Source organism: Myotis myotis, unplaced genomic scaffold (assembly GCF_014108235.1).
Source record: "Myotis myotis isolate mMyoMyo1 unplaced genomic scaffold, mMyoMyo1.p scaffold_m19_p_16, whole genome shotgun sequence".
Classification (NCBI taxonomy): domain Eukaryota; kingdom Metazoa; phylum Chordata; class Mammalia; order Chiroptera; family Vespertilionidae; genus Myotis; species Myotis myotis.
Window position 1 is genome coordinate 10,111,747 of NW_023416320.1, and position 20,212 is coordinate 10,131,958.

Here is a 20,212-nt window from a genome sequence, read left to right on the forward strand (position 1 = left end):
CGACCGCCAAAGGGGTCGCGACCCACAGGTTGAGACCGCTGTTCTAGAGGGATCTGTAGTACAGCGTGTTTGGAGGAAACCTCCCCTTAAGGGAGCTAATGACAGGAAAGAGCCACAGGCTTTCTCGCCGTGGAGGGGGAGGACTCCAGACGGTGCCTCATCCGTGTCCTCAGCTTGCTGCGCTCTGGCATCTGTGGCACTTTCTGAGCCTTTTCATTGTACATTGGTACAGTTAGTTATTCCTGCCTTCCTCTTATCACGGGACGTCGTGAAGATCAAAGGGCTGTAACTACTTTGAAGAGTTTAAAAATGAGAAATATTGATTAGGCTATTAAAACAGGAGTGCTGGGGATGTCTATGGGGAAAAATCAGTAGTTTGGGAAAATCAAAATCCAGTGCAGGTCGAACAATTCGAAAAATTAATAATAAATTCAGGACACCGGTTACCCATCTTACCTACCATTTAGGCTTGGGGGAGTGAGAGCTTTCTGCGGGGCGTGTCCCCTCCCCCTGCCCTGTCCTGGGCATTAGACTGAAAGGGGATGCGTAGAGGAGGTTTGAGCAGAGATGGGAAATGGATCGCTTCCGCGATCTCTCTGGACATGACTATTCCACCCAACTCGTATCTGCGCTGATGGGACTGCTCGGCTCTGTGTTTCCCTCAGGGAAGGATGTCTGCAAGTCGACCCACCATGGCTGCGAGCACATTTGTGTTCATCGTGGCGATTCCTACATCTGCAAATGCTCAGAGGGGTATATTCTAGCTGAGGATGGCAGACGGTGCAAGAGTAAGTGATCTGAACTTGGCTTTGTGTTGGGAGTGTGTCTGAATTGGTGCAACATTTAGAAGGACCATTTGGCAATTATTTAAAGGCAATTCAGCTTGTCGGAGTTTATCCAATGACTATGTGCATGTAGTCCCAAAGCTATAGACTGTATATAAGAACATTTTGTGCAGTATTGTTTGTATCAGCAAAAATTTGGGAACAAGGTCAATGTCCATCCATAAGAGACTGATCAGGTAAATTATGGTGCAGCTATACAGTAGAATACTATACAGCTGTTAAGAGTGAAGCAGCTCTAGATGTATTCCCAGGGTGTTTTAGCTGAAAAAAGCATGGAGCTCAATGGTTTTTATAGTATATTACCATTGATATATGTCGTAGAGGCTCTCTCTACCATACCATGTATGGTGAGAGAGAGGACACACAAACACACACACAGATACACATACACATACAGACATACACATATATACATACTTTTTGGTAATGTTTGAATTTGTTCCATGTGCATATATTATCTTGTAGAAAAAAGTTAAGAAAAAGGATAGAGACAAAATTTAGAAAGCATCAGTGGTGAGGAAGCTCAGTATGGTGATGAGTCAAAAATAAAGGAAGAAACTGGGGTCTTTGTAGAAAAAAAGACTTGAGGCACCATTCAAATACCTCAGCCATGATTTCTAACCCCCCTCCCCCCCTCTCCACCCTCCCCAGCGGGGAAAAGGTCCCCGGGAGAAGCTGCAGCTCAGCATGAGGACAAAGACGCTTTCCCACAGGGCAGCCGTGTGATTAATTAGTGAAGACCGTGAACTTTGGGTCAGACGGGTCTGGATTTAAACCCCATTCATACACTTGTGTGAATTGGACAGATAGTTTAGCTTCTCTGAGTCTCCATTCTTTTGTATCTAGAGTATGAAGAATAAATAAGGTCATATATTTAAAGGTGCTTAGCCCAGTGTTGTCCCATTCTGAGTGCTTGACAAATGATAGCTATTGCCATCAAGGGCAGAGCTGTCCGGAGAGGGGCCTCAGGGAGAGGGATGGGTGCCTCAGGAGAGGTGCTCAGCCCTCTGAATGGCCGCCTGCCAGGGATGTCGCAAAGATGTCAGCAGCAGGGGGGCTGCACAAGGCGACCTTTAAAGGTTCTATTCAACCGCACGTGGGCTGCAGCCCTCCCGGATCCGAGGGCAGAAGTCAGGCACCTCTCCCCCGACACCCTTCCCTCTACCCCGCGCTCGTTTCCTGGAGAAGCTCCTGTGCCCCTCTGTGCGCCCAGCCGCTGCGTGTGTTCTGTGAGGAAAGGGTGGAGGAGGAAGAGGAGAAAAGGCACTCGCTGCTAGAAAACTATTCAGTGTTTCTGGAATCTGCCAGAGATCCACACGCACTCCGCCTGAGCGGCTTTTTGTTTGTTTGTGGGGTGTTTTGTTGTTGTTGTTTTGGTTGATTCAGGAACAGGCTATGAATGTACGTGAAGCTCTGAATTGGCCTTTTCCTCCTTCACTAATAAAGAATCAATAAGGTGAGTGATGAGGACAAGCTCTTAATGGAGAAAGAGAGGGACCCAACCCCCAACACACACACACACACACACACACACACACACACACACACACACACATTAACAGGTCACTCAGGCCAGGCGTAGACATATTTCTGCATGTGTGTGCCTTGTTTATTTATTGTGCTTCATGTTCAAAGATTAGACAGCTGCTTGATATATAACAGAGAATGTTATGAGATCATCCATTTGGATCTGTAAATGTCTTATGCAGCCCTAAGTAACAAAAAAAAAAAACAACTCTCCACACCCGGATTGCTTAAGTATTTGCATAAAGCTTTTACTGTCAACCATCTGCATTGCCTGGAAAGCTTTCGTGTAGATAAAGAATTCCCAGTGATAATTCATTTTTAAGTTTTTATAGATCAGTAGGGCACTCACAGGCGTGCTACCCAATGGACACCACCTCCTTTATTTTGTCAACAAGCATTTGTGAATACCTACTGTGTGCCAGGTTTGGGGGGTACAGAGATGAATGAGATAGGGCCCCCGATGTGGAGGAACTGGCAAGCTGGAAGAGGAGACCGCACATGATCAGCTCTCACCCAGCGTGTGGGGTGCCCTGGACAACACGCAGCGGGGAGCCGGGGTTCGCCTTGGTCTCCATCGCAGTCCTGCTGCGCCTCCTGCCTTGCATGAAGCACATGCTCAATAAGCAGGTTTTTGTCGAATAAATGTGCGTGTGTGAGGGGGGCACACAGAGTAACTGGTACAAACTGGGTTACTGTGACGCTCCCTGGAAAAGGTGCTGGCTGAGCTGCATTTAAGGATTTCCATCTCCGCTGTCTGTCAGAATGCCAGCACTGGGTGGGGTCAGCCTCCTGGAGTAAAGTTACAGAAGCTTTTGGGTGTTGACAGGCCCTTCAGTGTCCTTTACACAAGTCCCTCCAGACCTGGCCGTCAGAGCCCAGGGTGCAGGGGGCCTGGTTCCCTAGTGTATGCCTCTGCCGTGCGTCTCTCCCAGCACCTCATGGCTGTATGTTATCTCGAGAACAAAGGTGGTTCTCCAAAGTGGCCGTGCCTCCAACTGAAGCGTAATTGTCTCCTACTCCTGTGCATAAATAATTGTTTAAAAATCATTTACCTATCTCAGCTTTCCTTTCGTTCTTATAGGATGCTCCGAAGGCCCAATTGATCTGGTCTTTGTGATCGATGGATCCAAGAGCCTCGGAGAAGATAACTTTGAGATCGTGAAGCAGTTTGTCACTGGAATTATAGATTCCCTGGTGATTTCCCCCAAAGCTGCTCGAGTGGGGCTGCTCCAATATTCCACGCAGGTCCGCACGGAGTTTACCCTGAGAAACTTCAGCTCGGCCAAGGACATGAAAAAAGCCGTGGCCCACATGAAATACATGGGCAAGGGCTCCATGACGGGGCTGGCCCTGAAACACATGTTTGAGAGGAGTTTCACGCAGGCAGAAGGGGCCAGGCCTCTCTCCGCACGGGTGCCCCGGGTGGCCATCGTGTTCACCGATGGACGGGCTCAGGATGATGTCGCCGAGTGGGCCAGTAAAGCCAAGGACAATGGTAATGTGGATGCAGGAGCGGCGGACACCACTCCAGGTTCAGGTTGCTTAGGCTCACGTGGTGGTCACAGCTGGCCACCGGGGTGAGATTCTGAGGGTACAGACTGCTGTTAAACACCTCTCCCAAACTGCCCTCTAGAGGCCTTCAGGGGAGTTACGGACGGGAAGGATGCAGAAGGGTTGCAGAACGGAGATGAGCCCAGACACAGACCCCACCCCCGAGAAGTCATCTACTGCAGTTCACCAGCCGGGTGTGACCTCCCGTGGAGAGAATCAATCCTACACGTGCTATTTGCCCAGATAAATACACAACAGTCCCCACACTGGTAAAAATAGATTCCTGGTGGAACTTTTCATTTAAAAAAAATGTTTTTGTTGGTTTTAGAGAGGGAGAGGGGTAGAGAGATACACTGATGAGAGAGAAATTTCATCAATAAGCTGCCTCCTGCACTACCCGCACTGAACCAAGCCCACAGCCCGGGCATGTGCCCTGACCAGGAGTCAAACTGGTGACCTGTTGGTTCCTGGGTCGACACTCAATCCCTGAGCCAGACTGGCCAGGCTGATACTTTAAAAAAACAAACACCCCTAGCTGGGTTGGCTCAGTGGGTAGAGCACTGGCTTGTGGACTGAAGGGTCCCAGGTTCGATTCTGGTCAAGTGCACATGCCCAGGTTTCAGGCTCAATCCCCAGTAGGGGGTGTGCAGGAGGCAGCCGATCAATGATTCTCTCTTATCATTGATGTTTCTATCTCTCTCTCCCTCTCCCTTTCTCTCTGAAATCAATAAAAATATATTTTAAAAAATAAATAAATAAACAAAACTAATACTGCAAGTGAACGGGGAAAGCACCACAGCCTCGGGAGAGCAAATACTCTTGTGTTTGCAAGAGGCAAAAGTTAGCTTTTGAGAAAATCCAACTGTAGGAGATTATGACTAAGCTCTCACTGCTCAGTAGAACTCGCCTCTTCTCCGAGTTGTATGATGCAGGGGGACAGGGGGTTACTTTATGGTGGGCGGATGTGAAGTGTGACAGGAGTTTGGCCCTGGGAAAAGGGAAACCCAAAAGCTAGGTGGTTGGTAGAGACAGCTTAAGGCAAAGTGTCCGAATTCTTTGGGGAGATGAGAAAACCTGAGGTTGTGAAGCTGTTTGCGGAAAAGCCACTTTCTTTAGGAACGTGGTGAGGGCACGTGGCTTTAGCAGGTCCTACAGAGCGGGGAAGGGGAGGCACAGGGCTTCGTCTGAGACTTTCCAGACCCAGTGCTGGGCATGGAGCACCTGCGTGACTAGTACTTGCTGAATGAACAAGGAGGGGAAGTGCCAGCGAGCCCCGGGGCGAGCTCCATCCTCCAGAAAGGCTGGTTCACGTCGGCCTCCAGTCACTCTTTGTAAGGAGGCCAACGCAGGGATATTGCTTCCCCCACTAGTCACACCGTTTTTCTGTGCTCGAGAGTAGTAGCCACGAAGTGTCCTGCCTCAATCATCTGGTGTCCGCTCACTCCCTGCTCCTCTGCTTCTAGACTAGCTTGTAAAAGCTCATGTCAAACCCATGGGCCCCTAGAGCTGCCCCCTCAAAATACTGGGGAAAGCATCCGTCTCCAAAGACCGTGGTTGGCCCTTTCATTTGTCACATTGAGATCAACCTACCTTTCTTTTTCGCCAACTCACATTTCCACAAGCCACCCCAAGGCAGGTGGTAGGAGAAACACGTTTATTTGGTTCTTGAATCGAGAAATGTATCTGAAGTGACATCTTCTAATGAATTTAATTATTCCTATGCCTAGCTAACACAATCTTAAAATAGTAATTATCCTTTTTAGGAAGTTGTACATAAACTCACGGGGCTCTTAGACAAGTATGCTGAACTTGACTACTGACCTTACATAGACTTAGAACAAGGCAAAACTCTTGCCCCTTGGCTTAAAGAGCCATTTTTATGTGTATTTTTAAAAAATATCTAGTTTAATGAATTAGCCATAATAAGATATCAGTGCTGAAAAATTTTGACAATCAAGTAGAACTTAAGTTCTTATTATTTTACTTTCAAATACAGAGTATACAGGGCAGGGAGTCTAATGATTGATCATTTGAAAAGCTTTTGGAGCCATCTCGTATCTCTTTGAATATCTAATGTTGATTCTTGGTTTGTTCTTTTTTTCCTGACTTTGGGGCTTTCCAGTCTGCGGGTCTGCGGGTCCTTTTCAGCTTGGCACCTCCTCCCAAGGCTTTGTCTTCCCAAGGGCGGTGGGCAGAAGGCAGCCTCACCTGGCCCAGGTCACTTACGCTCCTCTCCAGTACCACTGAGAAGTAGAAACTGTTATGAGGTCATAAAATGCCTGTCTCTTAGACTTCTCCCAGGAGATTCCCCTTCAGTCATCCATAGCTCTTTCCTCTCTATCCACAGGCTAACTCAAGGAAAAAGTAAGATTTGTTAAGTGACCTTCCCCAGAGCCAAGCAACAGGATGGTGGTCTAGCTCCCAGACCTCTCTTGGATTCCTGTCTTTTGCTCACAGAGCCAACATAAAAATGGTGAAAAAATAAAGTGAGGTTGACAGGGAAATGACACCATTTAACATCTAGCTTTGGGTGCAGTATACACAACTTCCAGGCCATGGGAACACAGCCCTAACCACCTTGTTCTTACTTCTCTGCACTGTAGGTATAACCATGTATGCTGTCGGGGTAGGAAAAGCCATCGAGGAAGAACTGCAAGAGATTGCCTCCAAGCCCACGGACAAGCATCTCTTCTACGCCGAGGACTTCAGCACGATGGGCGAGATAAGTGAAAAGCTAAAGAAAGGCATATGTGAAGGTACGAGAGCTTATGTCTAGGAGAGAGCTTAGCAAACGGGGCAGCTGAACCCTTGAATGAGAAATTCTCAACCCCTTCCCTCAAGGGGCTCAGAAAAGCGTCTCCCTGCGGAGCAGGGCCAGTGACACCTGTAAACACTCCGCACAGAGGGCGGGGGAGGGTCAGAGGAGACAACAGTAACGGCCAGCGAGGGTGGTGATGCCGTGCTGAGCGGCCTGAGGGCGCTTTGACACACTGGCATACTCGATCCTCACAAGACTCCTTTGGAGATGGCCATGTAAGAAACCATTTTCTACATCGGGAGGGCTGATGCGCACCTTCAGGGTCTGGCTGTAAGTGGGTGGGAAGGGACGGGAGCCCTTTCTAGTCCAGTCGAAATGAAAGAGTGTCTCCGGGCCTGGGCTCCATCTGCTTGTAGAACATGAGGCTGCCCTTTAGGATTTAGATTTATGGACAGGAGCTCCCTCTGCGTTTCTCGTTTACTGTGCCACGTCAGGCCTGCTGACAGGCAGCGGTTCTGCCCATTTTCCCTTTTCTCCTGTCCCAGGTTCAGTCACCAATAAAATCCCCGTCTAAGTGACATACCTTATTCCTCTCTAAAAGAAGGGGACCGGGAGGGAAGGCCTTTCAGGTTTCTAATCTGAGTAGATAATGTTTTGCCTCCAGGCCAGGGGTGGGGAACATTTTTCCTGCTAAGGGCCATTTGGATATTTGTAACATCATTCACTCAACACACTGCTGACCAGTAGTTTTATTGCTAGTTTTACCCAGTGGCCAGATAAGTTACTGTGGAACGAGTACAAAAAACGTTTTATATAAATGTTAAAGACACACTTGAAAATTAAATACCCATTGCATTTTGAAGTTATTTATTACATGTTCTTACAAGCTAATATCTCTTTAAAGTATGATACTTTGTAAAACACTGTAATATGAAGCGAGAATTCTCATGATCCGTCCGCATAATATATTTAAAATACATTTATGTTGCTATAGACAAAGCTCCTAGATTTATTGAATTTTGAGCCTGACCTGTGGTTGCCTGGCAGGGCCAGACCAAATGATAAGGCCCATTCCAGTGGAAAAGCCTCAAGAAGAGCATGGCCACTGCAACTTGATGCTTGAACTTCCCCACCTCACCTCCCACACACGGTGTTTGGGGCATTCTTAAGCAGCACGTAAGGGGCCAGGCTTCCCCCAGTAGCGAACTCTCGAGGGGTCTCGTAGCCAAGTGCTCTTTGGATCTGTGGTGTTAGCAAATGAAACTGAAAAGCCCTGGGTTCCATCAGGTAGGTAAGGAGCTGGTCTGGGACCAGTTTCCCGAATGACATGTGTGCATGCGGACAACTGTCACCCCTTCTGGTCATCTTTTCCCTCTCAGCTCTGGAAGACTCTGACGGAAGTCAGGACTCCCCAGCTGGGGAATTGCCAAAGAGGGGTCACCAGCCAACAGGTAAGTAAAAAGCAGTGTTCTCAGAGCCTTCGGTGGAAGCTCCCACCATGGCTTCCCCCCAGACAAAAATTGTAAAGAGATGAAAGCAAGAGCTGAACTATATGGCTCTTCCCCTCGATCAGATAGGAAACACTGACTTCACACCTTAAGCCATGTTTGGTAATAGCCTCTCTGAGTCTCATTGCCAAAGTTTTTCCAAAGTCAAGTAGTGTGCCCCGAGTTAGGAATACCACGTACCTTACTCTGACCACTGGCAGCTTTTTACACCACAGCGGTATTAGGCAGGGTTGACTTCACTTGTCTTTCTCTTTACAGAATCTGAGCCAGTCACCATAAATATCCAAGACCTACTTTCCTGTTCTAATTTTGCAGTGCAACACAGGTATCTGTTTGAAGAAGACAGTCTTTCACGGTCTGCACAAAAACTGTTCCATTCCACAAAATCTTCAGGTAATTCCTAGTAGAACATGAGTAGAGGTCAGTGATGGCGAACCTATGACACGCGTGTCAGAGGTGACACGCGAACTCATTTTTTTGGTTGATTTTTGTTAAATGGCATTTAAATATATAAAATAAATATCAAAAATATAGGTCTTTGTTTTACTATGGTTGCAAATATCAAAAAATTTCTATATGTGACACGGCACCAGAGTTAAGTTAGGGTTTTTCAAAATACTGACACGCCGAGCTCAAAAGGTTCGCCATCACTGCTATAGGTTATCTTGATAACAGCCTCTCCGCTTGCCAACAAACTCAGTGTAAGAGAGGAAAGGAAAGGAGGAATGAGGAAATCAGGTGGGGAAAAGAGAATGTAAGTAAAATGAGATCTAAAAAGAGGAACTGAAGTGGTCTCCCCATCCACAGTGCAGGCCACTTCGGAGCTGGAAGGCTTCCCTGGGTTTACGGGATCTGGCTGTGTGGAAAAAGTTGAACATTTCTTTCATTACGGTTTCCTCCATGTGCTGATTCAGTCCCATTATTATGCGTCTGGGAAATCTGGTGGGCTCACAGAGGTGAACGCTTTCCATCTGCTTTCTCAGGAAGTCCTTTGGAAGACAAACCTGATGAGTGCAAATGTGAAAACCTCATAATGTTCCAGACCCTTGCAAATGAGGAAGTAAGAAAATTAACACAACGCTATATCCTTTTCTGGTTTGTGCTTCTGTATGGAATGCAGAGACATTATCAAACCACCCCAAGCACAAAGGAAGTCATTTCCATGATGCCAAGAGCAGTGAGCTCCGGGGAAGGCTTCTTTCTCAAGCAGCCTGATAGGATCTGGGAGCCAAGGGCGAGCCCAGCTTAGTGCAAGGCTCAACCACGGAGCTGAGCTGCCGTCTGCTGTTCTGGAGGGCTTAGCAGGAAGGCCAGTTGGCCAGTCAGTATGCGGAGGAAAGAAACACACATGTAAGGAACTCCCTCTTTGCTGGGAGAAAATGGAAGTTACGTCCCGATAGGAAGTATACCAAAGGTCTAGTATCAGGAGCAAAGCACGTTGTGGAACCAAGAGGTTTCAAAGTCCCTCTAAACGCCAAGCTTTTCCTTTGGCCCCAACCCACACTGTAGCCACATTTGGTCAGTGTTTAGTTTCTAGAGGACTGGGGTTGGGTTTTTTTGTTTTTGGTTTGGCAGCAAAGATCTTTTATATCAGCACTCTAAGATGAAACATTCCACCAAGGGAACAGCAGGATCCAGATTCATTAAAACAATATTACAAATAAGAGGAATGCTTTGGGATAACGGAGAAATGAAGATTTAGCACTTTACACACGGAACAGCCTGCCAACTGCTCTGAACTTATTAATCAGCGTACTAAAGCTGGCTTGTATCTATCTCAACATGGATCAATCAGCCAGTCAGTAGGGAAATGGTTTAATTCAGAACTATTTGTGTCAGTGGGTTTCTGTAAGGAACAACATATAGCAATTACCTTTCTGAAAACTGGAAATATGGTCCCCTAAAAAAATATGACTGATTAACACATCAGGGCTCTCATTCTGCCAGCAAGAGGGTGGGTTAAGGTATTAAGGAGCTTCCAGGAAGACAAGTGCCTATTCAAATGAGCCTCTCCTCTTCCTTTTTCCCGCCTCAACTCCGAGGGTCTACTTCACAAGAGACTAAGAAGTTTTATATCAAAGAGCACAGGTCAGCAGTCTTCAAGGTTGCTACCCTTTGGCCATACCTGACCTAAGTGAAAACTCCCCATTTCTCTCCTGACTTGAGAGATGGCCATATCTTACTTTCCAAGGCTTAATGCTTTTATTCTCTTCACTACATCACCAATATTATCAATTCCGGCTCACAGAGGTGTGTTACTGCAAACTAATTTATAAGTAAGAAGTCTGATTAGAAATTAAAAAAAAAAAAAAAGTTGAACCAAGCTATCCTGCTTTGATGTTTTAACTCCAAAACAGTTTTGGTAGCATGTGTTAATAGTATAAATTTACAAGTCAGGTTTTAAACTTACTTAACAGAAGCAGGAGGGGAAAAGCCTTATATTTTTAGGACAAATTTTTATGTAGGTAAATCAAGTGATATTTAAATGTAAATAAAAATGAGCGATTCCTCTTCCTTAATTTGAGATGTACTAGAAGAAATGACACAGAGAATGGAAGCCCTAGAAAATCGTCTGAGATACAGATGAAGATTGGAAATACTCTGTATTTGTATGTCATTGTATCAAGGACTACAACGAAAGCGGTTCAGAGCCCCAAAGCTCAGGCTATCGCTAATTCTGTAAGGTTGTTAACATGGTTAGTACTGAGAAAGCTGGTTCGCTATGGCACAGAGGCAAAAAGTAGACACTAACTTGTATAAACTTAATGAGAAAAAAAATCCTTCAGATTCCTAAAATGAGTTTACCAAATGAGAACACATAAGCTATGCAAGATACTCTGTACCATACTGTGGACATGATCTGCTTTTGCCCCGTCCTCCCTTAGAATGTTGCAATTGCATTGGACTACAAAGTAAAGTTTGCACGGTCTTACTGCTGTAGAACACTGGCCATAGGAAAAGCTATTTTTTGTATTGGACTTTACCTTGATATATGTATATGGACGTATGCATAAAATCATAGGACATGTACTTGTGTAACAAGTTGTTTTTTTAATACAATATTAAAATTCACTTCAGAGATGGCACTCTGTGTAAAATTCTTAGTTTAACTTTAAATGCATGGTGTAAACATGAGATATGACCAATATGCGTATGAAAGAAATGTTGAATCTCACTGGTAATCAGGAAAATGCAGGTTAAAACAATAGCTTGGCAAAAATGAGTATGTCTTACTCTAACACGTGTTGGTAAGGATGTGGAAATCTGGGGCTCTTGTACAACGTACACAACCTTGTACTCTCGCCTCGCCTCGGCATTTTAGCAGGAATGAGACCTATGCAAGAATGTTGCTACAGTTTACCAAAGTCACATATTAGAAACAATCTGACCATCAGGAGGGTAACTGATGAACTGTGGCATAATCCATCATTCAGAAATAATATACAGCATTTAAAAGTAACACACCTACATGCATACCGGTTAAACTAAAAAGCAAAGTTAAATTTAAAAAGCCAATATTAAAGTACGTTTAGCGTACCATTTCTGTAAATGTAAAGAAACCCTCAAACACAACTATTGGTTCAGATACATAAATATGTACATTTAAGTACAAAGAAATGTTCTGGAAGGATTTATACAATAGTGGTTGTCCCTGGGAAAAAGAAGTGGGAATGGGGACAAGGCCAAAGGAGACTTCAGGTGGATCAGGTCAAGGCATCTAGAGCAGCAAGAAAACACCGCAGGTGGCAGCTTCATTAGGAAATGAAGACACCCCAAAGATATCCACCCATCGACTCGGGAGGCCAATTGATGCCTTACAAAGTACCTTGAATAAGCTTTTGTTTAAATTATTTCAAGACAGCCCAGCTGGTGTGGCTCAGTGGTTGAGCATCAACTCATGAACCAGGTCATGGTTTGATTCCTGACCACGGCACATGCCAGGGTTTGGGGCTCAATCCCCAGTAAGTAGCGTGCATGAGGCGACTGGTGATGTTTCTCTCTCCCTCCCTGAAATCAGTAAGAGCACATTTAAAAAAAATTATAAAAAAGTTTTTTATTTCAAGGCAAGTGTTTCCATCAGAATGTTCTCCCACAGGGCAGTGTGGTACAGTAGGAACACCTAGGCTCAGTCGTATCTGAAAATGATTCTTTCCAAGTATAAAATGAATAATTCAAAGTCTAGTTTATACTTGAGTCATCCACTTGATCCAGTAAACAGATTTTCATTAGGAAGCATTGATTTGGGTTGGCATTACCCTTTGAGATGTAATTGACTCCATTCTACTTCACTTTCTGTTGAGTCCTGGCTCCCTCTAGTGGAGGAAGTACATTATATAATGGTTAATGTTCAAGATGTTCAAGACCCATTATCAACAAGATGAAGATGAAATTCTGGACTAGAAAGCCACAACCATATCAATGAGAATTAAGTAAAGGTTTAAGCCCTAAAAGTCATTATTCATTATGGTTTTTGAATTTTTATTATGTGCCAACCACATAATCAATGATAAAATGTTGAAAATATTAAGTCCCAGGGAGTGGGCTGGAGGGGGTCAATGGGGGAAAAAGGGTGACATATGTAACCTTCAACAATAAAGATTAAAAAAAGAAAGAAAAAAAATGTTAAGTCCCTATTCTCTGGAACCTTAGTTTAATGAGACGGATGTGAATGCCATAAGGTTCCATGGTAACTCAGAGGCACCCAATCTAGGCTGGGAGAGGATGTTGGGGTGACCTGAAAGGGGAAAGAAACCAGATACCACAAGCAGAGGGAGCAGCAAGTCTAAGTTGGAAATAACAATTGCAAGAGAGAATATCAGAGAACTGTTTTCCATGAACCAGATACTATCTTCCAGAAAGTCCAACGAAGTTTGGTTTCTTCTCTATTTAACTTTTGCTCCTGCTATACCATACGGACTGCAATTAACACTCAAAATCCAACCTCTTCTTTGGGACATTTAGAAAAAAATATCTCTCAACATAGGTATGGGACTAAATATAATTGGCTGGAACATCTAGTACCCTATATACACCGGCTTTCCAGCCAAATATAATCAGAACATTTAAAAATATCACCTGGGTGGGCAAACTTTTTGACTCGAGGGCCGTAATGGGTTCTTAAACTGGACTCAGAAGGAGCTGCAGCCGTGTTTCCCGACGTTGCCATGTTAACACTGCTGCTGGTGAAGGAGCGGAGGGGAGAGCAAGAGAACCCTCCGCTCTTTCGGCTCCTCGGGCCGGATAGAAGAGCCGAACGGGCCGGATCTGGCCCGCGGGCCGTAGTTTGCCCAGGGCTGCCTTAGACCTTCCCAGATCTTAGCTTTAAAAAAAACATATTTTATTGATTTCAGAGAGGAAGGAAAGGGAGAGAAACATCAATGATGAGTCATTTATCGGCTGCCTCCTGCATGCCCCCCACTGAGGATGGAGTCCACAACCTGGGCAAATGCCCTTGACTGGAATCAAACCCCAGACCCTTCAGTCTGCAGGCTGATGCTCTACCCACTGAGCAAAACCAGCTAGGGCCAGATCTTGGCATTTTTTAAAAATTGTGGCAGCACTTGAATGGCATTTTATCACAGCTGCCTTGGACCATAATAAGGTGTTTTGTCTTTTGCTTAAAACTTCCTTTCTTGAACTTAAAAACCCTTTCTTGCTAAAACAATCGTGAGTGCACAAGCATATATAAAATGGTGAAAGCCTGCTCATCCGGTGTGGCTCAGAGGTAGAGCATTGACCTATGAACCAGGAGGTCATAGTTCGATTTTCGGTCAGGGCACATGCCTGGGTTTTGGGCTCAATCCCCAATGTGGGTCATGCAGAAGGCAGCCGATCAATGATTCTCTCTCACCACTGATGTTTCTATTATCTCTCCCTTACCCTTTCTCTCAGAAATCATTAAAAAATATATTTCAAAAAAGTAATAAGGTAAAAGCTAAATGATCGTATAGCATATTATCATCACTACCTAGGAGAAGACCCTAGAAATCATAAAGTATTTCCTAAAATCCATCATTAAAAAAATGCCACAGCCAATACTGGAACCTACACTACTTGTATTCTTCAGGTCGCCACCCCTTAAGAAATTAAATTGGAAACAGTCAACCTGTAGGGACAAAGTAATTAGCTGCAAGGTCAATCTGAAAGGAGAAATTGAACAAGTAGGTGGAAAATACCTGCATAAGATCGAAACATTTTGAACCACAGAAACAGACTAATAACATTAGACCAGCAGTATTCTAAGCAATTCTTATCAAGGATAAAGATTTCAAACACTTTAAACCATCTTGGGTACACCAGTGTTTGTATATGCACACATGAGCACCTCTGGACACTTACAAATTTTTGTAACTCTGTGGTTCTTAACCGAGAGATGATACTTTGAAACTATGGGGTGACACGTGGAGGAGTTAGTGACAAAGAAGGAAAACCAGGAATAGCCTGTAGTATCCACAACAAAGAACTGTCCCACTGAAAAACGTTCAGTTCTCCCAAACTGAGTAACTGAACCAGTAAAACTCTAGTTCATAACAGCTAATCCCCAAATGATGTCCATAAACTCAGATTAACATCAGAGATAAAAATCATGGCATATTAGCCTGAAAAAGACCAATTCCCTCACTTGTGAAACTGGGAATTTGACTTACCCATTGTTATGTAACTATTATAAGAGGGAGTCTTTTGCCTCCAAGTTCAGCAAATACCTCACTTCCTAGATAATGTACTGAAAGGCATCCTAATCTATCTTCACTCTTCTACCATCAAAACCTCCCTGACAAAGCTGACTGATTCCGAAGTCCAAAGACATGGTCATTTCTGACACCTCTGCAACCTCCCTTCGAGCCCAAGCAGACTGTGTAGGGTACCAGCACCATTCAACTCTGTAAATTGCGAAGTATATAAATCAGTACCCCCCACACCAAGATTAATTCCTCTGAATGTTTTTTCAAGCGATATTAACAGACATACCTGGGAGATGTAATATGCAGCGACAAAACTTGGGGCAGGTGGAACATATTCTTTGATACTCAGATTTGGTAGATTTAAGGTGAATTATTAATTGTAATTGTGTTTCGAATCTACTGCCTCTCAAACACATTCAAATATAAATGCCAACAATGTCCTGAGACTGGAATCATGAAAATCAAGTCTCTTAAAAATCCAGTACAGGAAAGGAACTCAGTGTGGGACCTGGGATTTACAGCTTTTAACCTAAAGGTCTTGCCACATCTAGCTGCCTCCTCCTTTAATCCTATCTTCGGGAAAGTGTAGTGAAACAAGAAGGTACAAAAATAAGGGAAGTGAATGCAGTTTTTAAACCAAGCTCTGGCCAATTTTATTAAAGAAAAATTTCCCATGATTTACTTTTCACCAGTCTGTTCTGGCATGCTTCTAATGATATCAGAATCACCTGGAAAAGAAAACAATAATAATTTTACAATTCATTTAATGGCAACTGGTAATCATGAAATTAACAGTGGTTATCTTCAAGTTATTGCACGAACTGTCCTGCCATTTCCTGAGGTTGATCATATATATCAGACTTGGTTTATCACCAGCATTTAGAAAACCAGACCTAGGGAAAGAACTAGGTCTGGGGACACATGCATGGTCTTAATATAGCGAATGTTTAGCCTGCCCTGATTATCACAAAATCAGAACAGCGAGAATATTCGCAGTATTTTATGAATTAAAACTTCTTAAGTTCAAAACACGTGCAGTTGACCCTTGAAATCAGGGATTAGGGGTGCCGACCCCTATGTGTAACTTAAGTCGGCCTTCTACACATGTATTCCCAACCACAGATTGAAACTACTGTCTTTGTGCTATAGTTGGTGAATCCACGGATGGGAAACCCATAGAAAGAAATCTGTATATGTGACTCATGAAGTTCAAACTTGTGTTTTTCAAGAGTCAATTGCTTTCAACCAATGTTTCCTCTCTGTTTAAGCAGCCAGTAGAGATTACTTTCCTCTATTCACCTGATACTTTTCCCCTTTTATAATGTCATCTTTTACCAAGGCCCTCAATCATTATGTTGAGAGATCAAATAAAATTCACAATCTCAAAGTACAGAAAAAAAAGAATTCACTTATAGCAAAGCCAATGTACTGACTCTTGTCAATTCTCTATGAAATAAGGATATCCTTTAATATATCCAAATTATCACCATCTGAACTCAGGAATCAGTATAGCAAATACTTGTATTACATTATAAAGAAAAGAATATACAATTTAAGAAGCATACCTGGATCAATGATAGCCAGTGTGCATACCCTGTAGTATTTTCCACACGCTGTGCCCAATTCAATATTATTGCCACTGTAGTGATGGACACCAGTCTTGGCCAACATGGCATAGTACTCTATTTCAGATTTCCTTTGGGAACAAAAAAGGGCAAATAAATGCCATACCAAATGACTGACAGACTTAAGTATTTACCACCTCTCTCATTAGTTTTAATGCTGGTGAGGCCTTCCAACAGTAAATAAGCCAGTTATTACTATTTTTATCCAGTTATTACTCTTAAGAACCTATTTCATTGGCCAATACAAACCATCCTTTACTTGGATCCCTTACAAAAGATATGAGACAACCAGCAAAAATCTACCAAACACCTACGTTTAAGACGGCATCTATGCTCATGGAAAAGAGGGTAGGGTGCAAAACCAAAGCATTATTTACTTAGTGTTTACTGCATACCGGATACTTTACAGAATAAGAAATGGAGGAATCAGAATTCAAACTTATGTTACCCTGAAAAGATGGTCCATTGCTATCACCCTTTGATGCGGAATCGTAGATTGGAGGTGATATTACCCAGAATTAACGTTTGTAGCAATTGAGTAGGTAGATATTAGTGGCTTCACAAATTTGACGGGAGTTCTAACAGAACTTTGCTCCAACTCAAAGTGTGGATCCAGACCAGCAGTGGTGTCAAAAGGGGCTTGTTAGAAATGCATCATCTCAGGCCCATTCAGACCCCAAATCAGAATCAGCAATTCACTCCTGGGTTCATGTCTGAGAAGCACTGCTATAGACAGCAGACTAAAGAGGAATGCCTGAAACAAGACCAAACTATGGGGTGGGGAGCACTCCCGTCAGTACATACATCCCTATAAAATGCTACGTGATGCATCATCACTGAAAACCAACGTGGGGAGGGGGCTGATCATGGCTTATACTCTGTAAGTTCAAAGTTTCCTTTCCTTATTTACAATGCCCACTACATTCAATTTTAAAAGTTGAAAAAACGGTGGCTGAGAACTGGCACGGGAGGATGAACTAAGTGATTCTATGACAGCCTGCAACTCCACCGTCAGCCTGAACTTCCCTGAACTAGCTTTTCTACACCAAAGCGAGCTCAGACAATGAAGCACTTTTAGAGCATCTCAAAGCTAAATGACCAAAGACACAGCACAAAATACATGTAAAAACAACATCGATGTATGTGCTCCCCTCAAACGTTTGACATTCTGTGGTCTTTACCAATTCTGCCCCATTTCTCCAGTTAAGGTAAGCTTACACGGGGAGAAAACATGCTTGGGGGGGGGGCGTGTGGAATTTGAATCCAGAGCCAAACACCGTAACAGCTAAGTCATTCCCAATAGCAGCCTCCCGCCAAGTGTTCGCTTATAAGACACATCTCATCTCGAGTGCAGGCCACCCACACTGCCGGTCTGCACGCCGCCCATTCGCTCCCGACGACCTGGCAGGGAGCGCACACACCTCAAGGCCGGGCAGTTGTTGGCCAGGATGACCAGCTTCGCTTTGCCCTGTCGGATCATCTTCAGCGTCTGCTTGTACCCCAGCACGTACTTCCCGCTTTTCATCACCAGCTGGAGCCTGGAGTTGATCGACTCCAACGACTTTTTCTACAAAGCAAACATTTGCCGTGCATCTGAAAGGCCTGGTTCGGAACCACCGCAAAACTGGACCCAGCTTTCTGCAAGCCGGGACCATGAATAAACCCTCCGAAGGCCAGGTCCCAAGTCCTTGAAAGGCCCAATCGGGTTCCTTTTGGGAGCCCCCCCCGAATCCATCGGGCGTGCTGTCTCCCCAGGGTGCTCCCCTGCCCACCCCGCCGCCGAGACAGCTCCCCACGTGAACCGGCTTCCGGCCCGGCCCGCTCCACTCACCGTCTTCTTTGCGGCCACCATCTTCCTGCCTCAAGTGCGGGACGGCCCCCAACCTACAACACACGGAGCACAGGAAAGGGAGCTCAGGAACCCGAGGTCCAATGGCAACCCGCGGGGCCCCCCGCGAGGCGAAAGCGCCAGCCGCTGGAGCCCACTCACCAGATGCAGCCGCCAAGATGGCCGGGGAGCGAGAAAGGAAGTAGTTCCCACAATGCAAAGCTCTTCACCACCCAGCCGGGAGCCCCGACCGGAAGCGGAAGCAGATCGCAAGCGGAAGAGGCGGGGCAAGAAGGGAAGGACCGCTCCGGTTGCTATAGGTACCGCTGGGGAGGGCGGCGCGGGTGTTGTGAGCTGAAACCGGCCAAGTGCCTGAGGTCGGCCCTGCTCGTGGCTCTGGCTTCCAGCTGCGGCCTGAGGAGCCGCGGTCGGCGGAGCTGGCTGGGAGCTGGAGAACCGGCTGAAGGTGAGGCGGGAGGAGCGGCGAGCAGAGGCGGCGCGGCTGCACCACGGTCTCCGCGCGGCTGCTCTTCTCTGCCCGAAGCCGAGGCTCTCGGAGAGCGGGAGGACGGCGGCGCGGGTCTGCCCTCGCCGTCCCTGTCGGCATTTCCTGGGCCGACGCAGCTGCCTGCCCGCCCCTGCCCTCGCCCTGGTTGCTGGTTCCTCCAAGAACCGTAGCGCCCCGCCCTGGCTTCCCCAAACCCACCTCTTTCTTGGCCGTGTTGGTGTCAAACTTGTAAGCCGAATTTACACAGAGGAGGAATAATAACTTACTTATTTTTAAAAATAAGTTTTTACTGATTTTAGAGAGAGGAAGGGAGAGGGAAACATCCATTGACCAGAGATCGAATCCACAACCGGGCATGTACCCTGAGCGGGAATCGAACCCGCCACCTCCTGGTGTACGGGATGCTCCAACTAAGCTCCAACCAACTGAGCAATACTGGCCAGGGCTCAGATAAACTTATGAGAATCCTCTACATGTTTGGATGCATTATTATTATTTTTTAATGTATTTTTATTGATTTCAGAGAGGGAAGAAGAGGGAGAGAGAGGTAGAAACATCAGTGGAGAGAGAGAATCATTGATCGGCTGCCTCCTGCTTGCCCCCTCCTTGAGGATCAAGCCTGCAACCCGGGCATGTGCCCTTGACTGGAAGTGAACCCGGGACTCTTCAGTCCGCAGACCGATGCTCCATTCACTGAGCCAAACCTGCTAGGGCTGGTTGTATTATTTAACATCAATGCACACCCTGAGCCCAAAACCACTCTGGTGTACAGGGTGATGCCAACCAACTGAGCCATGCCAGCCATTCTTAACCAATATATACATATTTGTATATGCATGTAAAGTTCAAGTCTGGAAAGCTAATTAGCAAACTTTTCTCGGAATGAAAGATGAGAAAAGTAGATGGTAAGGAGGGGATATTTACTATTTATGCATTCCAGTAGTGCTTAAATTGTTTCACATTAAATTATTTTACAGCATGCATTAGTTATGTGAAAAGCTCCTTTTAATAATGTGGTTATTTTAATTAGATCTTGTGAAACATCAATTATATCTTCAAGCAGTATGGCTCTCAAATCACCTGATTCAGAATCACCTTGAATTCTGACTCCTGGGCCCCACCCAGGTCAGTAGAAGAGATCTCTGGACGTGGGGCCTTGGAATCTGAGTTTAATAAGCAGCCTTGAAGGTGCCTATCAATACTAAAATTTGAGAAAGATAAAGAATGAGATAGCCAAATTAGTTTTGAGGCAAACCTGCTTAGATAGAGATATAAACTAAAAAAAATGATGCCTTACACTTTTATATTGAGCTCTATATTTTCAGAGCTTTTTGATATTTTCCAAGGTAATCAGAATATTACCCCCATTGTAGAGAGTG

General features: G+C 45.0%; 3 protein-coding genes, 1 long non-coding RNA gene and 1 other non-coding gene across 10 annotated transcripts in view; 2 read left to right on the plus strand and 3 right to left on the minus strand.

Moving 5' to 3' along the window:
* Positions 1-11,275, plus strand: part of MATN2 (matrilin 2) — a 112,453-nt gene extending 101,178 nt beyond the window's left edge. Inside the window, exons 13-19 of one of the 4 annotated variants that reach the window (XM_036337827.1) lie at positions 666-788; positions 3,454-3,867; positions 6,527-6,679; positions 8,061-8,132; positions 8,448-8,582; positions 9,173-9,271; positions 10,721-11,275. In XM_036337827.1, the coding sequence (XP_036193720.1) occupies positions 666-788; positions 3,454-3,867; positions 6,527-6,679; positions 8,061-8,132; positions 8,448-8,582; positions 9,173-9,271; positions 10,721-10,776 (1,052 nt within the window). In that variant the 3' untranslated portion in view covers positions 10,777-11,275. The remainder of the gene's footprint in view (positions 1-665; positions 789-3,453; positions 3,868-6,526; positions 6,680-8,060; positions 8,133-8,447; positions 8,583-9,172; positions 9,272-10,720) is intronic. The other 3 variants (XM_036337828.1, XM_036337829.1, XM_036337830.1) reach the window with 3 other exon arrangements.
* Positions 11,276-12,224: 949 nt separating this feature from the next.
* LOC118670661 lies at positions 12,225-13,323 on the minus strand. The gene is made up of 2 exons (XR_004972421.1): positions 13,266-13,323; positions 12,225-12,502 (listed from the first exon to the last, which is right to left on the minus strand). It is a non-coding gene; the product is annotated as an uncharacterized LOC118670661 (long non-coding RNA).
* A 2,172-nt stretch (positions 13,324-15,495) lies between these two features.
* On the minus strand, positions 15,496-18,629 carry RPL30 (ribosomal protein L30). The gene is made up of 5 exons (XM_036337838.1): positions 18,488-18,629; positions 18,329-18,381; positions 17,919-18,064; positions 16,438-16,568; positions 15,496-15,600 (listed from the first exon to the last, which is right to left on the minus strand). The coding sequence occupies exons 2-5, from the start codon at positions 18,347-18,349 to the stop codon at positions 15,551-15,553; spliced, it is 348 nt and encodes a 115-aa protein (XP_036193731.1). The 5' UTR covers positions 18,350-18,381; positions 18,488-18,629; the 3' UTR covers positions 15,496-15,550.
* Positions 15,737-15,868, minus strand: LOC118671085. Its single transcript, XR_004972597.1, has one exon. It is a non-coding gene; the product is annotated as a small nucleolar RNA SNORA72 (small nucleolar RNA).
* Positions 18,064-20,212, plus strand: part of ERICH5 (glutamate rich 5) — a 29,313-nt gene continuing 27,164 nt past the window's right edge. For 2 of the 3 annotated variants that reach the window (XM_036337832.1, XM_036337831.1), the window contains exon 1: positions 18,064-18,791. In XM_036337832.1, the coding sequence (XP_036193725.1) occupies positions 18,491-18,791 (301 nt within the window). In that variant the 5' untranslated portion in view covers positions 18,064-18,490. The remainder of the gene's footprint in view (positions 18,792-20,212) is intronic. The other variant, XM_036337833.1, reaches the window with a different exon arrangement.

Excerpts from the sequence above, each read along its gene's own strand:
- RPL30 (XM_036337838.1), bottom strand. The coding sequence starts at position 18,349 with ATGGTGGCCGCAAAGAAGACG. Across the intron at positions 18,065-18,328 it reads TGGTGGCCGCAAAGAAGACG|AAAAAGTCGTTGGAGTCGAT; the intron begins GTGAGTGGAGCG and ends TTTGCTTTGTAG. Across the intron at positions 16,569-17,918 it reads AACAACTGCCCGGCCTTGAG|GAAATCTGAAATAGAGTACT; the intron begins GTGTGTGCGCTC and ends TTGTTCCCAAAG.